The sequence below is a fragment of the Mytilus galloprovincialis genome, chromosome 13 (genome assembly GCF_965363235.1).
Source record: "Mytilus galloprovincialis chromosome 13, xbMytGall1.hap1.1, whole genome shotgun sequence".
Classification (NCBI taxonomy): Eukaryota; Metazoa; Mollusca; class Bivalvia; order Mytilida; family Mytilidae; genus Mytilus; species Mytilus galloprovincialis.
In genome coordinates this window covers 10,298,977-10,324,004 of record NC_134850.1, presented here as the reverse complement: position 1 = coordinate 10,324,004, position 25,028 = coordinate 10,298,977, and the positions used below count along the sequence as shown (strand labels likewise).

At 32.9% G+C, this 25,028-nt stretch overlaps 1 protein-coding gene and 1 long non-coding RNA gene across 3 annotated transcripts in view; both read right to left on the bottom strand.

Annotated features, from left to right (window-relative positions):
• The window catches only part of LOC143056400 (uncharacterized), a 33,876-nt gene that overhangs the window by 4,816 nt on the left and 4,032 nt on the right, over nucleotides 1-25,028 (bottom strand). The window contains exons 2-5 of one of the 2 annotated variants that reach the window (XM_076229491.1): nucleotides 24,760-24,912; nucleotides 21,916-22,051; nucleotides 17,875-18,219; nucleotides 2,759-2,888 (exon numbers count right to left, since the gene is read on the bottom strand). In XM_076229491.1, coding sequence (XP_076085606.1) covers nucleotides 2,759-2,888; nucleotides 17,875-18,219; nucleotides 21,916-22,051; nucleotides 24,760-24,912 — 764 coding nt within the window. Of the gene's footprint in view, nucleotides 1-1,219; nucleotides 2,889-17,874; nucleotides 18,220-21,915; nucleotides 22,052-24,759; nucleotides 24,913-25,028 lie in introns of those variants that run through there. The other variant, XM_076229490.1, reaches the window with a different exon arrangement.
• LOC143056523 (uncharacterized) lies at nucleotides 8,411-13,347 on the bottom strand. The gene is made up of 3 exons (XR_012972385.1): nucleotides 13,101-13,347; nucleotides 11,290-11,506; nucleotides 8,411-8,670 (listed from the first exon to the last, which is right to left on the bottom strand). It is a non-coding gene; the product is annotated as an uncharacterized LOC143056523 (long non-coding RNA).

Below are 25,028 nucleotides of genomic sequence, written 5' to 3'. Positions count from 1 at the left end.
CTCTTTATTGTAAGAAGCTTCTGTCAAAGCTACGATAGAATGAAGGATTGCTATGTCTCGCTTTTTCAACTAAAGTTGAAGGCTTGACAAAAATCAAAATCCTGACCACATGCACATCTTCAATATATGTACAAACACGAAAAAGACTTAAGATAACATCTGTAAACAAAGATGTTTCAATCATAAAAGTAAACCTCAAATAAAGTTCATCCGTATTTGCCATTTATTTAGTTACCAGCTTTATGAAGATTTTTATTTCATGAGACTGCAATAAAAACAAGACAATAAATATTTTTAATAGACAAATGTTTTGAAAGTCAGGATCAAATTTATTGAAACAAGCAGCATTATACATTTGTACCTTTTTAATTCATTTTTGTATTTGAACTGCTATAAAAGACCAAAAATGTGAGAGAGAAAAATTGTATTAAATAATATATTTATTTATATACATGATATATATTATAACAAAGTGAACCCAAATCCTATTGTCTGTTTCTTTTTTTCAGACATTTGATGCTTTAAATGATATAAAGAAGGTATTATTGGTGCTACTGTGGATTCATTAATATTCGTTGGGTACCAATTTTCGTTGATTTCGTGGGTACAAGTAAACCACGAAATTAGATGTTCAACGAATGACACATTTTCTATTGTCTTGTATTGCAGACCTCGGCACCACCACGAAATCAAATATCCTCGAATATACAAGTTTTCCTTTATCCACGAAAATTGATACCCACGAAAATAAATGAATCCACAGTATATAGGCCCTGAAAATTCAATGAGTTCTTAGTTTTAGAAATAGGAACATTTACTTATAATTTAACAATGAGTTACAAATCTAAAAATGGTTAAATCACTTAACAGAATGATACATTAAACCAAAAGATGAAAAACCAGGTCCAGGTTATAACATTTCATTTGTGTATAACATTTTTAGTTGAATTTTTGAGTATATATATGTATAAACCATCTTTACCATAATTATTATAGTTTTTGAAGAATTTATAATGTATCCTTCAAAAATAATAACACTTACATGTACTTGCAGGTTTAATAAAAATAAAAAATACTTCTATAAAATAATTAATTTATCATAAAAAAGAAATAATTCATTTATAATGTTTATCATTATTTATAATGTTTATTATATAATTATTACAAAGAAAAAAACTAAAGTACAAAGTTCAAATTTAATGACCATATTAATTTTTACTCTGACAGTATCTCAGAGTTATATATTGTTGGATTGAAGCTAAATCTTTAATTAGTTCAACTTAAAACTAATTTCAATCATGGAATTCAATAGCTGCATCACACACCACTTTCTATCACAAAGAAAAATTCACATTTTAACAGGATGTTTGTGCAGCACACAACACTACCAATACAAAGAACATTGGATGGAAAGTGTTGTGCAGCGCTAAAAATATTATAATGCAGAATAAACAGGGAATTCATTAAATAAACTGTTATCACAGAGATATGTCTCGCCTTATTGTAATTTGATTATGCAAACATTGAAATCAAAATAGCAATACTCTTACATTTTACACAAGTTATAAAAATATTCAAAGTCAGTGAACCATGACTGAGTTACATGGCTAAACAATCTCCATGTAAATGAGATGTGCCAATGCTTATACAACTGCATACCAAATACCAAAATGACCATTGACTTATTATAAGTCGTTCCCAAATCTAAATACAAACATTAACTACTAAACTATAGAGAAATTTCAAAGTCAATAAGAGGGGGTAGGGTAGGGCTATATAATCTCCATGGAAACAATACTTGCAAATGCCAATAAATTTGTATACCAAATATCATTGATTTAAAATAAGCAGTTCATCTTTAACTGATCTAATTACAAACTAATACATGTAAACTAAGACTAAGTTTCAAAGTCATTAGACTGTGACTGAGGGGTGAGGCCAAATATTCTCCATGGGAATGAGATGTGCCAATGCGAAAGCAACTGAATACCAATTAACATTGGCCTTCCAATAATGGTTCCCCTTGAAATGATCTGATCACAAACAAATACATGATAACTTAGAATAATTTTCAGTCAATAGACCATGACTAAGAAATGGAGTCAAATTATCTCCATGGAAATTAGATATGCCGATGCTTACACAACTACATACCAAATATCATTGACCTACCACTTGTGGTTCCCCATAAACTGACCTAATCACAAAATTGTACATGTAAAATAAGAAAAAGTTTCAAAGTCAATAGACCATGGCTAAGGGAACGGAACTAAATTATCTCCATGAAAATGAGGTATGCTGATGCTTACACAACTGCATACCAAATATCATTGACCTTCCATTTATGGTTCCCCAGGAACTGACTTGATCACAAACTAATACATGTAAAATAAGCAAACGTTTTGAAGTCAATAGACCATACCTGAGGGGGCAGGGCCAAATAATCTCCATGGAAATGAGATGTGCCAATGCTTATACAACTGCATACCATACATAATTGACCTACCACTTGTGGTTCAACATAAACTAGACCTAATCACAAACTAATACATTGTTGACGCCTACACCGGAAACATACCTATGTCTCACTTTTTGACTCCGTCAAGGCAAGACAAAATTTTCAAGCACAAGAAATTATGCAAATCCCATAATTGAAAATAATAGCCTGCACTTTTAATTTGTTTTGTTATTTTCAAGCAAACAAATTTCAACTATTCAATATTATTAAGTGACATGAAATCTTTTATTAAAGACCTACGTTCTGGCTCCAATAGAATATCTTTTGGATTTGAATAGAATATCACAGCTTTATCATCGTCATCAAGAGCTTCATTATCCTTTAGCTTTTGGTAATGTTTTCTTGAAATCTCCAACAGTGTGAAGAAAACCTGAAAAAAGAAAAAAGACAAATATTTTCATATTTTTGTTGGGTGTGGGACAAAACAATTTTTTTTAAACATATAATAAAGTTTCCATGTGTACTTTATACTAGCTATCATGGTTATAGAGTCTTCAAGGAACCTATCTTGCAAAGTTACCAGACATTAAAGCAATGTAAAGTATATCCCTGCTTCTACATGGTGTGGCATAGCAACCATGGCATCAATAGGTTGGATATATTTAATATATTTTGTAATACTGATTTTTCTGGATTGTAAAAGAAATGTAAATAGTGTAAGAGAGAGCTCAAGATACAATAATTACACAACAAACAGAAGGCAAATATGTAAAAAGTGTTTAAATTCAATCTGTTTATCTGTGTTGTCAAATCGTACCCTTTTGCCTAACCGGTTACTCGTATAATCTTTCGACGGATTAACCTGTTGACCCAACTTGACCGGTAGTTTAAGTTAATGTTTGAAGGCCTTGTCAAAAGTACCCTACACATTGATATAAGAAGATGTGGTATGAGTTTCAATATGACTACATTCCATCCAAGTCATACATTTACGTTTTATAATACGATGATTTGAAGTTTGGCCTTTGATTTTACAAGGCTTGTCTGTGAAGATTCCTGTCGAAGTTTGACTTTTAATAATCAAATACACGGTATCAACTATTATACTAACTTCAAATTTTAAATTAAAAAAAACTTCTTGATCTCGTAGAATTGAATATGTCTGAAACCCATGATTATTCCCTTTTGTCTTGTTGTCTCCAAAAATAATGTGAGGTGTTTCAATTAAAATTGATTAATCCTGATATTCATACCATCAAGTATATACATTGATTACATTCACCTTGGTTTGTTTTTTACAGTTTTTGATTTCGCATTTAGTTATGACAAAGACTTGCACGACGGAGATTGCACATTCAAATGTAGGTCTACACAATATACGATCAAAAGTGAAATAACGAAGTAAATCGTAAAATTTAATCGTATTACTGATTAAAAATTACTGTTAAAAGAAACATGAAACTAATTATATTTCCTTAAGATCTTGCCCCGAGCTGAGAGACAAGTTTTAATTAACTTTGTATTTTTGGATTAACAAATCCAATCAGTATACTGGACAAATGATCCGTTAAATTAATTACCACGACAACATTTTTTAAAGAAAACACAACTATTTAATGATTTCAATTCAAATTTATATGAAATCTATTTAAATTGAAAAATAGTCCGGTTAACCGGTTAGCTTTTTTGGTATTCGGTATTCATGGTATTCGGTCGTTCGAACGGTTAACTGGTTAACCGTTGACAACACTAGTTTATTTGTGTGTCGCCATCTCATCAATTCAGCATGATTTTTTTAGGTCTTTTCTCCAAGTATACACACAAATGAGTGACATGAGAGGCTTGGAAGTCTGTCCAATCAAATAGGGAATTGAAAACTTGAAGGTTGAAGTCTTGTATATGACTGCTCCATAGGCTTACATGCAAAACAGCTAATCTTAGAAAACCAAAATAAATAGAAAATGCTACATAGAAAAAAAATTTCATGTTTATATCATGTATGTACTAATTTGAAATTTTGATTCAATAGAAAAACCATATGCTCCGCAGGGCACAGCTTTATACGACCGCAGAGGTCGAACCCTGAACAGTTGGGGTAAGTATGGACACAACATTTAAGCTTGATACAGCTCTGAATTTGGATTGTGATTAAATAGTTGACACAACAGTACTTAATGCTCTACATGCAGCCCACCAAGCAGTCAGTGCTGTGCGTGCAAGGGCCATGGACTCTGTGTATTGGCCTGATATCACAGTAGACATTTCCTGAGTGAGAGACCAGTGTGTTCACTGCCATCAGATGGCCAAGTCAAATCCTATGCAGCCACCATATGACATAACACCTCCACATTATCCGTTCCAGATGATTTGTAGCGACTACTTCACTTATAACAGTAATGACTATGTAGTTATTGTTGACAGGTATTCAAACTGGCCAATGGTATACAAGTCTGAATCAGGTGCAGAGGGACTTGTCAAGAGACTTCGTAAGACATTCGTGACATTTGGTATCCAAGAAGAGTTGACATCTGATGGAGGTCCACAGTTCACAGCAGGGAAGACGCAAGAGTTCTTAAAGGCCTTGGGTGTTGGTCATAGACTTTCATCAGTGGCAAACCAACATGCTAACTGCAGGGCTGAGATGGCTGTGAAAACAGTAAAACGCATGCTGGTGGACAACATCACTGTCATTGGATTGTTGGATGTTGATAAATTCCAGAGAGCATTACTGATGTACAGAAATTCTATTGACCCGGAAACGAAAGCATCCCCAGCATTGATTCTGTTTAGACGACCCATTCGTGATGCCATTCCTATACTGATAGATATTCTCTTCATGAAACCTGGACTGAGTTAATGTCTCATCGAGAACTGGCACTTGCCAAACGTCATTTGAGGGAACATGAACTGTGGAATGAACACTCTCACATCCTGCCTCCACTACACATTAGAGATCATGTGTACATACAAAACTTGGTAGGCAATCATCCCAGGAGACAGTAGGACAACCGGATGTGCCTTTTCGGCCAAAATGTGATTCGGCGGCGCTCAGTAGTCCTACGCCGAAAATTGGACTATTTTGCGTCTGCCGACGTCAACTGAAAAATGGCGCGCTTTTGTATTTTTTTTAAAATTCGTTTGCGGCAAAGTGCGGACGATAAATACTGTCGATTTTAAGCATATCTACATGAGAAAAATATATGAGTTTAAATTTTATTTTCATTTTTGATCATTGAAACATAAGGAAATCTTATTTTTTTACATCTGAACATAGAATTTCGGATTTTGATTTTCTGCACTATAGGATTAAATGGCTATATCAAAAATGGGAACAAAAAAATACCTATCCTTCGATTTACTAAAAATTTTTACAACCTATTCTCGCGAGTTTTTGGCATTGAAATTCGTAAAGAACAGAGGTGTCTAAGCCAAGGCAAAAATTTGTTCCCATTTTAAAGTAGGGGTCTCAATCTTTTATAGGTTTTTCCTTGCATGGTCGGTAGATTTGAAAATTGGAAGAGTTTCTGTTTTTAAAGTAAATATGTATTCAAATATAATGAAAAGGTGAATCATTAGGTATAAAACCACTTTAAATATAGCAGTTTGTGTCACTGAATTGTAAAATTATAGATTTTTTTCGAAATTGAAGAAGGCGCCATTTTTGGCTATTTTTCCATTACGTCTATTGATATGCTAAAATTATGAGGTGTTTCTAAAAAATCTCCGACTCAATTTTTTTTAAACTTTCATATGCTAATCTTTGGTACAAAATGTATGTGTTTTGAAAAAATTAGGCACTTCTATCGAGTAGAAATGGAGAATGGTCATCTTTACTTAGTATGTCCCCACTATGGGGGCCCTGTTCCTCCCTTTACCTTGTTTCTGAAGAACACGATAGTAATTCATCTCTCGAAAAAATTATCCACTAAAAATAGTTTAAACATATCAAATATATGTTAAGACATCAATAAATTTTACTGGATGTGATTTTTTAAGCAGAATTGCCGGAATCGACCTCAACCGAAGTTGTGTCAGTATATAGATAAACGTTGTCAATTTCCGGCGCCGAAAATGCCAACGTAAAATGTCATTAAAAGTTGGATTCTTTTCTTCTTTGTAGCAATTTTGTTAATCTTAATGCCAAGGAAGGCATGCAATATGTTGAATCCATACCAACGTTATACCATACTTGGTACCCTAGAGTGTTAGGCTTACACATCATGGGACCCCGACTGATTTGTTGAAATCATGATCGTACTTTAACTAAAAGTTTTCAAAGTAACTTATAAAAAACAAGATTCATTCCGTGAATATTGTTACCTGCCGCTGAGTTTTTAATGAACATTTAATCTGATTAGGTCATAGAAAAGCTGTTGATATTCCTTTCGTTAATATAATTATCGTTGTGTGTTTTGTTTGGTTTCTTATTTTTAAAAGGGGGGCGTTGGCAGGGGCATGCTCTTTTTATTTTGTCAGAGGCATGTGTCATTTTTAGGGCTCATGGTTCTCAATCTCTGGTTACAGTGGAGGTTCAAACTCATCATGACTTTAAAAACTTATTAAAAATTCATTTTGCAGTTTCTTGGGGCATTGACATACTGACTATCAATATATCTATGTCATGCTTCATTGATTCCCTATATAATCAACCAAATTTTTCCCATGAAAGGGGGCCCCCCCTGGATCCGCCTATGTACTTGTTCGCCCTGGGTGCTTTGCCCTGATACCCATTAGCCCTGTTCTTTTTTTTTTATTTTGTTGTCCTCTTTAATGTAAATTATTTGAATGAAGTATGTAAAATTTGGTTGACAATTTTGTGCATAAACCACATACGCCAAAACGTTGCAAATTTTGTCTGGATTGACTATTCATTTGCATCCATTGCTACACATGCATTTATTTCTAAACATATTTTCACTTTTGCATACAGGCTGGAAAGGAATATTCTGCATCTGTAACAGATGCAGAATATTCCTTTCCAGCCTGTCTTGTGTCATGTAACAGGGTCTTTTATACATGTGGCTCACTAACTGCTTTTTGTTCAAGTTAATCTTTTTAGACATTTGATATCTGGTGGAGAGTTGTCTTATTGGCATTGATCATACCCCAACTTTCTAATTTTCATATTACTGAAAGGTAACTGTATTTATTACCTTGAATTGAATAAATAACTACTTACAAAAAACAATTCCACATGTAAAAAAAATAAATGAAACATAATTTCAAATGATACAATGTAGCTAGCCTTATGGAATATTTTGTATGTTGTGCATCTCTTTTCTCCTTTTAGTGACAGGGGGCCTATTTTGTATGGTTGGCTGCTTCATATCTGGTGATGGGATATACATTTAGTTATGCAGTGTTGAATACAAGTCCCCACCCCCCTAATTGATAGGAATAAACAAAACAAAAATTCTTTCACTCAATCTCAACAACAAGGCAAAAGTGAAGTAAATCAATATAAGCATACTACTGGTTCCGCTCGTTTTCTGCTCTTTGGTTGGGTTGTTATCTCTTTGACACATTGCCCATCTATATTCTCAATTTTAAAGATTATTCAAGTATGTGATATGTGATAAATATCCAAAAATGAGCTTATTTGATAAAATTCAGCCTTGATCCACAATTTCTTGAAAAAGTAACAAAGCAAAATACAACATGTGGGTACATGTCTAATTTACCAGGAAAAAAGTTGAATAATTCTGGAATGGCAAAACTTGAATTTGCCCAAAACTAAAAGCGAGCTTTTTTAAATTACACTCATGCAAAATAAAAGGGAAACACTTGAGGCCAGAGGGAAGATATAATATTCGGTTGTCAGAAGTATAAAATAAACGTGGAATCTTTTTAATTATATAACAGTGAAATTGCTTAAAACAAAATATTCATGAAAACAACCGAGTCAATAATCTGATTTTTTTTAATAAATATGGTGACATTTCATTTCTGCACTTTTTAATGTTGATGAGTCTCACATATTTAAAAAATCCTCTTGTTAATAAACTTTGGAGCCCATAGTCTGTTAAACTTTCATTTATTAAATCCTGCATTAGTTCAACAAAAATATCCGCTTATAATCACTTGAACCACCTCGGATACCATTCTGTACATGAATATATCTCTCATAACAAATTTCATATAAATTGCTGATTCCAGGTATCAAAATTTTTATCCTCCAGTAAAATTATTCCTCTGACAGGATGTTTTGTCTTCTGAAAATGAAATATTTTGTTATTAAATTAAGTTTGTTAATTCAATCAAAAAGTAATGAAGAATGATAATTATAATATATTGTATTTCATTGTTATTGCCATCTATGACTTCAATACAGTCTGCTCAAGTCATTCTCTTATCTAAAAAAAACAGATGCTCCGCAGGGCACAGCTTTATACGACCGCAGAGGTTGAACCCTGAACGGTTGGGGCAAGTATGGACACAACATTCAAGCTGGATTCAGCTCTAAATTTGGATTGTGATTAAATAGTTGACACAGCATAGGTTTCTGACACAGAATGAATGTGGTCTAATGAACTTAAAAATTTTTTTTTGCCTTTGAGCAATTCACTATGCTGTTGAATATTAATCCTCTCAAAAAAATGTTTGAAGAAATTTTCTTTTTATTAATGAAATCTGAAATGAAAAAAATTGACCCCCCCAATTTTTTTTCACATCCCCCTTTCCCTTATTCCAAAACTGATCTCAATTCAAATTTCTAATGGAGTTTGCAACAATAACTACTCATTTAAATACATCATAAAATATTAAAATGTAAAGAAAGAGCTTGTAATCACTGAATGGTAAAGATTGTTTTAATTTATCAGTTGGTAGTAAAAGTGAACATACATTGTATATTGTATAAAACAATGATTTAAGTTGATTCAACTACATGTACTATTCTGGACAAAGAAAGATAATTCCAATTGAAAATTCTTGCTATTGCACAATATTGTGCAATTAGATATTTCTTGCTATTGTGCAATACTGTGCAATTGAAAATATTTGCTATTGCACAATACTGTGCAATTGAAGATTTCTTGCTATTGCGCAATACTGTGCAATTGAAAATTTCTTGCTATTGCACAATACTTAATATAATAATTTTGGATCCTGATTTGGACCAACTTGAAAACTAGGCCCATAATCAAAAATCTAAGTACATGTTTAGATTCAGCATATTAAAGAAGCCTAAGAATTCAATTTTTGTTAAAATCAAACTTAGTTTAATTTTGGACCCTTTGGACTTTAATGTAGACCAATTTGAAAACGGGACCAAAAATTAAGAATCTACATACACAGTTAGATTTGGCATATCGAAGAACCCCAATTATTCAATTTTTGATGAAATCAAACAAAGTTTAATTTTGGACCCCGATTTGGACCAACTTGAAACTGGGCCAATAATCAAAAATCTAAGTATTTTTTTAGATTCAGCATATCAAAGAACCCCAACTTGGCCAAGGATTCAATTTTTGTTAAATCAAACTAATTTTAATTTTGGACCCTTTGGACCTTAATGTAGACCAATTTGAAAACAGGACCAAAAATTAAGAATCTACATACACAGTTAGATTCGGCATATTGAAGAACCCCAATCATTCAATTTTTGATGAAATCAAACAAAGTTTAATTTTGGACCCTTTGGGCCCCTTATTCCTAAACTGTTTGAACCAAAACTTCCAAAATCAATCCCAACCTTCCTTTTATGGTCATAAACCTTGTGTTTAAATTTCATAGATTTCTATTGACTTATACTAAAGTTATGGTGCGAAAACCAAGAAAAATGCTTATTTGGGCCCCTTTTTGGCCCCTAATTCCTAAACTGTTCAGACCTCAACTCCCAAAATCAATCCCAACCTTCCTTTTGTGGTCATAAACCTTGTGTTTAAATTTCATTGATTTCTATTTACTTATACTACATGTAGTTATTGTGCGAAAACCAAGAATAAAGCTTATTTGGGCTCTTTTTTGGCCCCTAATTCCTGAACTGTTGAAACCAAAACTCTCAAAATCAATCCCAACCTTTCTTTTGTGGTCATAAACCTTGTGTCAAAATTTCATAGATTTATATTTACTTAAACTTAAGTTATAGTGCGAAAACCAAGAAAATGCTTATTTGGGCCCTTTTTGGCCCCTAATTCCTAAAATGGTGGGACCAAAACTTCCAAAATCAATCCCAACCTTCCTTTTGTGGTCATAAACCTTGTGTTAAAATTTCATAGATTTCTATTCACTTTTACTAAAGTTAGAGTGCAAAAACTAAAAGTATTCGGACGACGACGCCAACGTGATACCAATATACGACCAAAAAAAATTCAATTTTTGCGGTCGTATAAAAATGGTCAGATTTATTAAAACGCTTCATTTGCATGGATATGATGCACATCATGTAAGAGTTAATTCCCTTATATTGTTTTTTTTATCATAAAATAAATTTAAATTATGGTACCCTTCATTCTTGAAATTAGGTTTTAAATCCAAATGTAACTATCTTGACATTTATACAGCATAGATAACAGAATAAAATCTTTAAACTATTAAAAGAATACCATTCGACCTTAAAGTCTGTGTATGATTCTTTTACCTATATCTCATTAATTATAATTTCCATCCTCAATTTATTCCATTGGCAACTTTTATATATAAAAAAGAATAATTTAGTATATAATTATGTCTGACTGTTAAATGTAGATATTTTCAGTCAATTCCCTTATGAAAACAGTCTGCATACCATGTATATTATGTTTTTGTTTCATATTTGTGGGATTGAAATCATAGCACACTGTAAATAACTGACTGTTTTTACCCTAAACAGACACTTTTGGATTACTTACCCATAATATATTCTAGTCCTATTGTTTTCTATCAAAATCATTTTGCTTTCAACATTACTGGACACTGGTCGTTGACATTCCATTTGATTACTGTTTTCTTGTTGTATGTATATCACACATACATGACATACACATGCACATGTACAAGTGTTTTTTGTTGATATATAAAAGTCCTATGTATTGAATTTTTGATTCATAGTGAACATCTTTCTCCTTTCTGTAAATATAAAGCAAATGTACATACAATTACTAAATAAATTATATACTAAATTATTCAAAGCAAAATTAAACTTTGCATTGTTATTATCAACACATTAATACAAATTTGCCATATGAATTACCAAGAAAATACATGTTTTTACTAAGTATTATAAATAATTATGCCTCAAGCATTTTGCTCAATACATAAAAGTTAAAGGCAATAATGGGCAAAGAAAATATTTCCAAGTCTTGGAAAATTATTTTTTTATGTATAATATAAAAAAGAAGATGTGGTATGATTGCCAATGAGACAACTATCCACAAAAGACCAAAATGACACAGACATTAACAACTATAGGTCACTGTACAGCCTTCAACAATGAGCAAAGCCCATACCGCATAGTCAGCTATAAAGGGCCCCGATAAGACAATGTAAAACAATTCAAACGCGAAAACTAATGGCCTTATTTATGAAAAAACGAAGAACAAATATGTAACACATAAACAAACGACAACCACTGAATTACAGGCTCCTGGCTTGGGACAGGCACATATATAAATAATGTGGCGGTGTTAAACATGTTAGATAACAATGTTTAATATCACAACATGGAGCAGATTTGTGTGTTAACAATCCTTTCTTTAACATTTTTATATTCAATTATATTATAGTGTACATAAATATCATAACATGTACAATACAAGCTAAAATTATATACATTTTGGGGGCACTCACAACCCAGTTTTTCTCAATTTAAATCCTGGAACCACCACTGTCATGACTATTGAGACCTTGTTGGTAAAAATTTGGTTGATTATATAGGGACTGAAGCATGACTGGAGCCCCCCCCCCCCCCTTTATGAAAAGTTCTGGTTTTGCCACTGAAATTTGTTAGTTTCTGGTCTGACATGTAAATGTATGTCACTGTGTAAACTCTCAAATGGGTGACGGGTGATTGGTTAATTACAATGGGGATACTACATGTATCTGGTTTATTTTTTTATATATGGGAAAGAAGAGTATGGATAGTGAACCCCCATTGTCAGAAACAAGTGCCTATAATCCCTTTCCCTTTGTATTGTATCAATTTGTGTTCATAAAAGATTTAATTTTTATAGATAAAATATTAAACTTGAGTGTACATGTATTATATAAATGAAATCAGGGACATATAAAAGTTCAAAGTTCTTTATTTTCCAATTAAGGGCCCCTGACGGCAATAATGACAACAATACACAATACATTCTGATTCTTAACACATAAACAATTAACATATAATGAGTTTTGTCTCTTGCTTGTTCATGTTGTTATAAGTGTCAAAAGTGTTGGCTGTTATGTTTTATTGTTGTTTTGTTTTGTATATGTTTCAGCAATGATCCTTTTGTACTGGATTTTATCCTGAATAAAATTAGTTAGGTAGTAAGTTTATAATGAAGATAAAATTAATTGTTCACAGATGAAATGTGAATTTATTTATATAAGACCAGGTATAAAGTAGCCAAGAGTTAAAGTGAATATGTCTTACATTCTAATGATTTAGTACATGGACGTCTTAACTTTGACGTGCAGCAAAATTCACCCACCCCACCCCCTTTTTTAGAGAACTTACAGTCGGCATGAAACATGATCATCCACGCTTTCAAATTTGATTCGTTTTGGTCCGTATTTGCAGTTTCATGTTTACAATGTTCACAAAGTGATAGCATGAATTATTTCCAGGGAGATCGTGAAGAACACTTTTTATAATTTTGTCTGTCCAGTTTGAAAATGGATGTTGACAGTGGGTATAATATTTCCGGAGACAAGGGCGGATACCCCAGACCGAAATCCGAATGTAATAAAATAATAAAAGTGATAAGGCAGCAGCCATTTGATTTTCTGGTGGGGGGGGGGGGGGCTATGGTTTTTTTTCTGGACAAATTTTTTCGTGACAAGTCGAAAACAATTTTTTCTTTCAATTTTAGCATTACATATACTGGGTGGCAGCTGAGGGTGAAACAAACAAAAAAACCATAGCCCCCCCCCCCCCCCCCCAGAAAATCAAATGGTTGCTGCCTAAATAGTAAATTCATTACATGAAAAGGAAATGATGAAAACTTGGATTTCAATATTCATGTTTCATATTATTTTACACTTTATTTTTGCCGTTTAAATCATTTCTTGGGATACGACTTCTTTGAAAATAATTACCTGCAATATCTGGAATAAAGTTTTATCTTTTATGTTGTGTGGCATCCAAGAATGTCATAAATGCAACTTTCAACGAGGAATGCCAAATCCGACGTCAAATAATGGCCGCCATTACGTGTTGAAAACGTCGTCTAGTGAACCGTATCACTGAGCGCCGAAATCCTTACTCAGGCGCTTCCGGTTGTCCTACTGAGATGGGAACGTACAGGAACAGTTGTTGAAGTAAGACAATACCATCAATATGTTATATGTGTAGATGGCACAGGCCCTGTTACTTTCCGCAACCGTCAGCACCTTCGAAAGTTCACTCCTTTTCAAACCACTCAAACACCAGGTACTTTGATGGCACCCACTACAGTTAAACATAAAGAAGTAATCTTGAATTCTCCAACTCCATCCAAGACAACACTGCCACAAGTGCCAAATATTCCTATGACTTTATCACCAACAAGAATTATAAGTCAACCAGTTGCTATGAATGAGACACAGACTACAGTCCAAACTCCAAAGCCGGCAACTCAGACAATACAACAGCCTCTAAAAATAGATTTGGACCAGTCATACCACCACATCCCTGAATCAGATGTGCCTGCTATGACTAAGATACCATGGGCTCTTTCCCGTCTTCAGCCACACAATAAAGCTGGGGGAAATGAACTATTAACACCACGAAGACCGAGCCGCCACAACACAACAGAAAACAACATTGGCGAATCAGGAACTGATTAATGAATTATATTTAAACATTTATAAGTGAATCTAGAGACTTTTTGTTTGAAATTAGTTGTGAAAGGATATTTTGCGTTTAATTTTGTTCGCTTCCGGAAGACTCAACAGAACATTCCTGAAAATTTACTTTTTTATAGACGACTTTATTTGTTGAAGTTTTTTTTCGTATCCTCAAAAAACTTGTCCTGGAGGAGGAGATAACTAATCATTTACTAATTAGTAAGATCAGAACTTGTCCTTCATAATAATTTGTCCTGTCTGTGAAAAATAAAACGAATAATAATAAAGTTACTTTTGGATATATATAAATATATATAAAATATGTTATTATTTTTATTTTAGGATCAAATTGACTGGACTACATATATATATATATATATATATACACAGTACACATATAATGTACTGTGTATATATATATTTCAGGTATCAGTCAGCCTTATAATTAAGGATATAAACTAGGAAGATGTTGACTCTCATTTAAATATAAACATATAACATAATGGAAATAGAGCAACGCCACAACGTGACAAATGAGTTTATTTTATTACGCCAAATCTGAAGCTATCCCAAATGTCTATGGAGAACACTGCCGCCACCACCCAAACACTTTTCTTATGTCGATCTTTCTGCGATAAAAGTCACAGGCTCAGCAAAAATGAGGTTAAGGACATTGGACATATGATAATAGAAACTTCGTAACATGAGGCACCACAATACAAAGTATGAAGCATCCAGGTCTTTCACCTTCTAAAATATAAAGCTTTTAAGAAGTTGGCCGCCACCGGATCACCAGAGTTGGCAAAAACTTTGTTTGAGACAATTTCACCTGTCGGTCATGGGACCGACAAAGAAAGATTATTTGTCAGTCCTACAAAATTTTAGTCCTAAAAAAATCTGTCAATTTGATCCTAAAATAAAAATAATAACATATTTTATCCAAAAGTAACTTTATTATTATTCGTTTTATTTTTCACAGCCACGGACAAATTATTATGAAGGACCAGTTCTGATCTTCTGATTGTTCTTAATTAAAGTCATTTTCTCTATCCATTTCATCATCTGAATCATTTTTTCAGTATTTGTTATCTCCATCTAAGATTTCAATCGCCGATTGTTTTCCATGAACAAATTTAGCAGGACACGTGTAGATCGGCACTTTGGTTTCAATAATAGGTTACAGTTTGTTTATAACAGAAACCAGTACCGGAAATTAGTAGCAGGTACATCTGAAGACCGATGTTAACACATATTGGAATTAGTTGCAGTACAACTAATTACCGATAAAAAAAGGCACTGCAACGGCCGTTTTTACATCGGTCATCAGAACAGGCACTAGCTTTCAAAATACTGGTCTGAGCCTCATTTTGACCGATAGGACCGACAGGACTGACTATTTCGCGAACTCTGGAAGACTATCCCTATGTTGAGCTTTCTGCGACAAAAGTCGCATGCTTTACAAAAAACTGCAAAATTTCCTTAAAACTACCAATTTTGAGGAGGCAAACCAACAATCAGGGTTGTTCCATTTGTCAGATTTTTTCTAAAAGCTTTAGTTTTTGAGATATAAGCCAAAAACTGCATTTGACCCCTATCTTAGTTCTTTTTCTAGCCATGGTGGCCATGTTTGTCAATGTATCAACTCTTTAATTTAAAACTAGATACCCTAAGGAACAATTAGTTAAAGTTTGGAGATATTTGGCCCAGTAGTTTCAGAGAAAAAGACTTTTGAAATAGTTTAAGACGAGGACAACAGACACCAAGTGATGTCATAAGCTCACATGGGCCATTTGGGCGGCGTAAAAATCAAGAATCTGCTTAAATTTTGGCAAATAACCTTTTATGAACTATTAAGTTTACATAAAAAGATAAAAAGGGTGTCATGGGGCAAAATATTTTACCTTGTATCATATGGTAAAAACACAAGGATTCCAAACATCTAACACAAATTCCAAAACTTCACCTAAGTACATCATTAAAGGATCAATAAGTTTACTAGGATTGTTTTTAAATTTTCATGAATTGTAAACAACATCTTTGTAATCAAAGAGCTGAATAGCTCTGAGGGGAAAGACGGCCCTTGTTTCGGTGTTATTTTTTTTTTTGGGGGGGGGGGAGGGGGGTAAGAATGAAAAAAGAACAGGTTGACAATATTGAAATTGTTGTTTAATGTAATTTCCTTTCTTTAGTATAGGATTTTATTTGGACCAATAGAAGAGATCTGCATCTTTGAAATCTAAACATTTGGTTAAAGTTGAAAGTTAATTATCTAAAATTCAACTGAATTCTGTCATTTAACAACAACTGCAATTTTTTGAAATCTTAATTGTACCACTGAACTGCAGGCTAGGGTGATTTTTCCATTTTTTGTGACAGTACTCCAAGATTTTGATTTTTTTCTCTAGAAATTTAGGACTGAAAAATCTAATCAGTTTTAAATTTCCAATGATTAAGTTCCCAGTTACAACTCTCATTACAGGGATAAAAATACTAATAAAAAAAAAACAATATGATTGATGTAAACTGTGAGAAGCTTGTTTCCAGGTCCTACATTTTGAAATATTAGTAAATTTCATGAATAAGTATAAACTACAAAATGCAACATTTTTAATTTAATTATTACTTTACAATTACAATGATGATGTTGGTACATAAATCTAGTTTTAATGCAAGACTACTAATCATATACTAAATGTCACATTTTAAGTGTTCAGATACATTAACTTTTATTTTAGTGGATAATTACTCTTCAATTGAGGTGCTCCTGAATTGGAGGAAGATTCTCAAAACAGAATTTTACAGAAAAAAATGATAAAAATCGTTTCTCTTCCCAATCTTATGACTCCCCACAGACTTTGTTTACCTTGAAAGTTGCTGACATACTACATGTGTAATTAAAGTATTGCATGTTGATGTTTGAATCATCTACAGCAAACAAAATTATGTTTGAATTTAACAAATACCATTTTTTAATAGTGCAAGATCTCTGAGAATGATTCACATAACCTGTGAAGGATATCCTTGCTTATGCGTATTGGGGCATTCCAACAATGACATCAATATAATATAATAATGTAGGTTGGATATATTTTGAATATCTCGTCATACTGATTTTTCTGGATTGTAAAAGAAACGTAAATAGTGTAAAGGAGAGCTCAAGATACGATTATTTCACAAGAAACAAGGGAAATGTGTAAAAAAGTGTTTAAAGTCAATCTATTCATTTGTCAATCTCCTTCTCATCAATCTCAGTCAGATTTGTTGGGGGGTTTTCCACACTATAAAAACAAAATGAATGATGTGAGGGATGTCACTCTGGTCAACCCCATAGGGGATTGACGGCTTGAAGCCGTCTTTCCCCAAAAATGAGGCTATGCCATCATCATTGAAATAAGTTACAAACAAAGTTTAAAACCAAATCTATATATCTATGGAAAAATTTAGTAAAATTTTAAGTAACCTACCCTAGTTCCATCAACAATCATCCCACTCATTGTTAGTTTTTTTTTAAGTTCATCTTCTGAAAGTTGTTTTTCGTCTCTTTTATGCTTGTTGTGCAAATCTAACAACAGTTCTCCTGCATGCTGACCAAGAACCCTATCATGTAAGTCTGCTTCTATTGCCAACTCTTCTGTATCATGGGTATCGGCAGATTCTAATGGTTCCATACTTGAAGTTGAAGATCTATAATGTAAATTTTCACTGCTTGATCCCGACCTTCTTGGGCTTCCTCTAAATTTCCTCTTTCTTTTCTCATCAGGTTTAACATCTGCAGGGGCAACTGGAGTGTAATATGAATCTGGTTTTACCTGCATTAAGTAAAAATAGCACATAATTATGATTTAAAATTCAAAACGCACACATGCTGAAATGTTTGATTATGAGTTTTATGTTGGGATCATGGTCTAAAAAAATAAAAACAATGGAGAAAAAAAACATTAGATGAACATATAGGCAGGCACATCTTACAAAAATTCTACACCCTTAACAGTTATCTAAAGTGTCTAATGTAACGAAAACAGAGCGGTCAGGCTTTGATGTTAAAACTATAAATGTGTAACCCTTAATGTGTTGCTATAAGAATGTGTTTTATAACAATGTATAAGTTTATATGACCTAAAGTTATAACTGGCGACCCTTCTTTTGTAGCGTGGTACTCTGGTATTGTGGTACTTTGCTGTATTCTGGTAGATCTAAGGTTGGTTCTTTATAGGTTTTGTGGTAATTAGTGGTATTCTGGTAGATCTTAGTTTGGTTCTGTTTAGGTTTTTGTAAGAATAACAGACTCGTTAAATAAAAATCAACTTGTAATAACTTTAAGATGCGTTAAATATCTACAATTCATACAAATAGTATATAACTTAACAGTATTCTAGTCTAACAAATAAATACCTTACTTTATTAGAATATCGTAAAGAAAATAGATAGCGGAAATATAAATACCTTGAAAGTTTAGTTTGGTTATCGGCAAATGGTAAATCAAATTCAATGTCAAAAAGATAACATTTCTCTCGAGAAGTTATTCTCTAAATGCAACTTGTTAAGGAATTAACAAGCCCACATTATACGGAAGTAGTCTGGTTACTACTTAGTCTGGTAAATGGTTTCGGTAAATGTATATAATTAAATTGTTTGGAATTAGTGTGTGTTTCTTGTCCAGGGTAAAATCATACTGAAGTCTTATCCGTTTTCTCCACCGTATTTATACTTAGGTAAACCAATTAATATACCAATAAGGTTTACCATTTACCTAAATTACCAAATCCTATGCTGACGTCATAACAAAAATAGGTTATGACATCATTGTGTTGTACCTCATTTAAAGTAAAAAATTCACAGCTGTTCCGATTGTAAAAACATAGACAAGAATAACAACCAGATGCTCCGCAGGGCGTAGCTTTATACGACCGCAGAGGTTGAACCCTGAACGGTTGGGGCAAGTATGGACACAACATTCAAGCTGGATTCAGCTCTAAATTTGGATTGTGATTAAATAGTTGACACAGCATAGGTTTCTGACACAGAATGAATGTGTTCTAATGAACTTAAAATTTTTGTTTTCTCTTAGAGCAATTCACTATGCTGTTGAATATTAATCCTCTCAAAAAAATGTTTGAAGAAATTTTCTTTTTTATTTATGAAATTTCAAATGAGAAAAATTGAACCCATTAATCACATCCCCCTTTCCCTTATTCCAAAACTAATCTCAATTAAAATTTCTAATGGAGTTTGCAACAATAACTACTCATTTAAATACATCATAAAATATTAAGATGTAAAAAAACTGCTTGTTATCACTGAATGGTAAAGATTATTTTAATTTATCAGTTGGTAGTAAAAAGTGTATATCGTATATAACAAAGATTTAAGTTGATTCTGGACAAAGAAAGATAACTCCAATTAAAAAAAAATCTTGCTATTGCACAATATTTTGCAATTAGATATTTCTTGCTTACTATTCTGGACAAAGAAAGATAACTCTAATTTAAAAAAAAAATTGCTATTTCACAATATTGTGCAATTAGATATTTCTTGCCATTGCACAATACTGTGCAATTGAAAAGACTTGCTATTGCACAATACTTAATATAATAATTTTAGATCCTGATTTGGACCAACTTGAAAACTGGGCCCATAATAAAAAATGTAAGTACATTTTTGGATTCAGCATATCAAAAAACCCCAAGATTTCAATTTTTGTTAAAATCAGACTAAGTTTAATTTTGGACCCTTTGGACTTTAGAGTAGACCAATTTGAAAACAGGACCAAAAATGAAGAATCTACATACACAGTTAGATTTGGTATATCAAAGAACCCCATTTATTCAATTTTTGATGAAATCAAACAAAGTTTAATTTTGGACCCTGATTTGGACCAACTTGAAAACTGGGCCAATAATCAAGAATCTAAGACCATTTTAAGATTCAGCATATCAAAGAACCTAACTGATTCATTTTTTGTCAAAATCAAACTAAGTTTAATTTTGAACCCTTTGGACCTTAATGTAGACCAATTTGAAAACGGGGACCAAAAGTTAAGAATCTACATACACAGTCATGACAGTTAGATTCGGCATATCAAAGAACCCCAATTATTCAATTTTGATGAAATCAAACAAAGTTTAATTTTGGACCCTTTGGGCCGCTTATTATGTTGGGACCAAAACTCCCAAAATCAATACCAACCTTCCTTTTATGGTCATAAACCTTGTGTTTAAATTTCATAGATTTCTATTAACTTATACTAACGTTATGGTGCGAAAACCAAGAAAAATGCTTATTTGGGTCCCTTTTTGGCCCCTAATTCCTAAACTGTTCAGACCTAAACTCCCAAAATCAATACCAACCTTCCTTTTGTAGTCATTAACATTGTGTTTAAATTTCATTGATTTCTATTTACTTAAACTAAAGTTATTGTGCGAAATACAAGAATAATGCTTATTTGGGCCCTTTTTTGGCCCCTAATTCCTAAACTGTTGAAACCAAAACTCCCAAAATCAATCCCAACCGTTCTTTTGTGGTCATAAACCTTGTGTCAAAATTTCATAGATTTCTATTAACTTAAACTAAAGTTATAGTGCGAAAACCAAGAAAATGCTTATTTGGGCCCTTTTTGGTCCCTAATTCCTAAAATGTTGGGACCAAAACTCCCAAAATCAATACCAACCTTCCTTTTGTGGTCATAAACCTTGTGTTAAAATTTCATAGATTTCCATTCACTTTTACTAAAGTTAGAGTGCGAAAACTAAAAGTATTCAGACGACGACGACGCAGACGACGACGCCAACGTGGGAGGGAGGACCTTTTTCTGGACATTGGGATCAGGTATTTTTAAGCTCAGGATTTGGGGATTGATCCTTACGGGATACAGGAATATATTGTTCAATTTCGGGATATGAATTTCTTTAAATTCTGAATCTCAGGATTTCATGTTTTTAAGCCAGGGACTTTGGGATTAGGACCCCGCCAACCACCCCTCAAACTAACCTGAGTCGGTCTTAGTCATTAATACAAGATTCATATCTTACCAATGGCATGTTAATAAGATTCTCAAAAGAAAAAGCACTGATGGATTGTCCTAGAAGCATATTTTATTAGACTAATAATGGTCTTTATATAAGCAGTTACATTTATTTCATGTTTGAAGCGGTGTAAATTTTTAATTTAATTTGACTTTTAACAAAAGATGCATTGTAGCAAAGGAGAAGAATAATTGTGGTCTCAGGCCAGGAACACAAAAATAGTTGAACAGAAAGGAAACAAATATCTGACTTTGGGAAAAGGGAGAGAGCTTCTGATACCTTTTATGAAATTCCCCATACATAATATTTTATACCAAAAAATCATCCTACAACAGGCTGTATATGCCCGCAAATTTCGCGGGTGTGTTCTAGTATATGTTAGTTGTCAAAATGTGAAGCTATACATAGATGCTATTGGTAATTAAAGAAATCTCGCTCAAACAAGTTCTTTTATACCAATACTGTTGCAAAGATTATATTTACCTCAATAACAGATACCATGACCTTCGAAAATTCATGATTAAGTCCACATCTAAAAAGACGAAGATCTGGTTCTGAAGTAACTTGTTTTATTCCTTTCAAATTTTCCATAACAACATGACGAGCTCTATTACAGTATCTGAAATTCAAAATTTTAATTTATGAGCCATATGATACAAACAGAAGCCATATAAACAAGAGGCTCTCAAGGGTCTGAATTGCTCAGCTGGTTTTTTTTTGCTAAAAATCTTTCCACAATGATAATTTTGCTTTTCAATACATATGTATACATGTATATTAATGATTGTCTTATAAATTCCATTTGAATGTTCTTTGTATCTGTCTCATTATCTTCAAAACTGTAAACCAGATGCTCCAAAGGGCGCAGATTTATACGACCAAAGAGATCAAACTAACATTTTTATCTTAAATGCTGTATATAGGCTTTACATAATGAACTGATGCTTCCCAGCAGTGGAATTATTTTTCCTGCAAAATTCAAGGTTTTATCTAACAGATTATGTCATAATGTATTAAAATTGAATGTTTGCAATCCAAATTTCACTGTTCTGGGGTGTTGAAATTAATGGGGGTTATTGAAATAATTATAATACTAAACAAGTGATTTTTATGTCATTATCCCAGATTTATTACAAGGGTACCACTTGACATGACCTGTCATCCTTACAATACAGATGTTGGTTCTGATAATTTTAGCAACATAATTAATCATTGTATTGTATATATTTGAAGCTGCAATAAAATTCAATCACTTATTCTAGTGACTTATGTTTACTACTTCAAAAAGTTAATATGAGGCAGGCATAACCTGTGAATGGGGACGAAGTCTGTATGCATTATTGTTTTTATTTCAAACATATTGATAAAAAAACCGGAAATACCGTAACGTTCCCGATTTTTGTTCTGTTGTAAGGGACTTAGCTGTGACGTTCTTTAAGTTATGACGTCATATTCAATGTCAACAAAAGAAACGCTTTCATCAGGTAAAGTTTTTTTTATATCAAACAATTATTAAAAATGTATTTGTATTGAGCTCTAATCTTATATTTTACTAGACTGATAAATATATATTTTATTCAAAGTCTCATGCAAACAAGACCGGAAAAGCAAGTAGATTTCTGCGCGAAATTTTCCCGAATTTTTTTTATTTTTTTTTATTTCTACCATAATTGGGGACTTATCTGAATCGTCCCCATATTAAACATGTTAAAGGAAGAAAAAACTCTAGATCTTACTTCCAACCTGTGTGGACATAATTTCACTTGAATCAGTGATTTCGAAAAATCACTTATGTGAGTAAGTCCCCGGACTGTTTACAGCTGACTATGAAGGATGGGTTATACTCATTATAAAAGGTCATACTGTGATCTATAATTGTAAATGGTCTCTTGTGGAGAGTTATCTCATTGGCAATCATACCACATCTTCTTTTTCAACACATACATGTTATACATTAATAAGTTTATAAGTTCACATAAATGGCAGGGGCGTAGCTAGAAAAAAACGATGTGGAAGCAACTACTGCCGAGCGGATCGAGGCGAAAAAAATTTGGGACCCTATTATGCAGATTTTTTTGATTTTTTTCGGTTTTCGGTCATAGGACGGTTAAAAGAGGAGCTAAATGTAGATAAAAATTTATAAATGTAAAACTATTAATAAATCTTCTGAATATAGTAATACATAAACAACACATATTTGTGATACAGAATTTACTCAAAATTGTCCAAAATCTGCTCTTCGGGTCTGGGCAAAAACAAACTTCTCTATTACTTTGTCAACATTCACACTGAAATCCCGATGAATATGCAGTAATGCTATGTATCTTTCGTTGTTCATTGCTGGTCGTACATTTGTTTTTAATTACATACGTAGTACCGTGACTGATAGATCTCAGGGCCATCATGGCATGATAGCACTCGCGAGATGTTATAAACCAGCGTTCGTGTTCGGCATCGAGCGACCTCCCAATTGAATTCGTCAAAATTACATGCTAGGTCAGTTTCGTATGTTTCAGACAATATTGAGATTTCATCGTTTGTGATATTTCCTACAACACGATGAAGCAGATACAGCATAAAGAAGCGATTTTCTGATAACTTGACGCGACTCCACTCTCCAGTTGCCTTATCATATGGTCTATGAACGCAAAAAATAATGAGACTTTCCAATACTGTTTTGGCATGGTTGCAGGGTGATTGGCTCCGGTAGTCTGTCAACCACATCGCCTCGGCATATTTTCAACGATATCGAAGGGATCTGACAATTCTAATGTCGATTTGTACATCTCATTCCAAACTGATGAACTGTTCACTGTAAAATGTGCTTCAAAATTACATATCTTAGACTGAGTATTACAAATTCAAAAGTAAAAATCTTGTAAAAAATACAAGTAACCTTCCGATTTTGTCATAATCTCCAAATTTTTTTTAAATTTTGAAACCAAATGTCGTTATTTAATGATATTTCATCAATTAAAAAAAGTGACTCATTCAATTTATAAATTTTTATTTTGCGATTTCTTTTTTTGCATGCCGAATCAATGTGCACGCAACTTCGGAGCTACGATCTTCAAGTTTTCTGAATGAACAGCTTCATCAACACTTGTAACTAGGTTGTCAAACTAATATCCGGGATAGACGGGAAGACACCAACAGTCTCCGATTCCGATTGACCAACTCATCTCTCTCTCATCTGCTTTTTTTTATTTTTTTTATTTTTTTATTTTTTTTATTTGTGAAAACGACGTGGATGCATGTGCTGTCGTGCCTCCGGGTAGCTACACCCCTGAATGGGTTCATAATCCTTATTAGTATCACTTAGCTTACTGAACTCTCAAACAGCAAAGGTCTGCAAAGACTCCTACAAAACCCGTAAAAAATCCCTCAAATGGATGGTTTTTCCTTCTGTAATCTCTTATGTCCTCAAAAAGAGTTTTAATTCCAGCAACAAAAACCTTTAACTTCAAAACCCACCAAGTTCTGAAATTATACCCAAAAAAATAAGTTACAAATGTACATAGCTTATCTTAGTGATTATAGATTACAAGAATATAAAAGTTTTTTATACTTGTACGTACAATGAACATGTATGAACT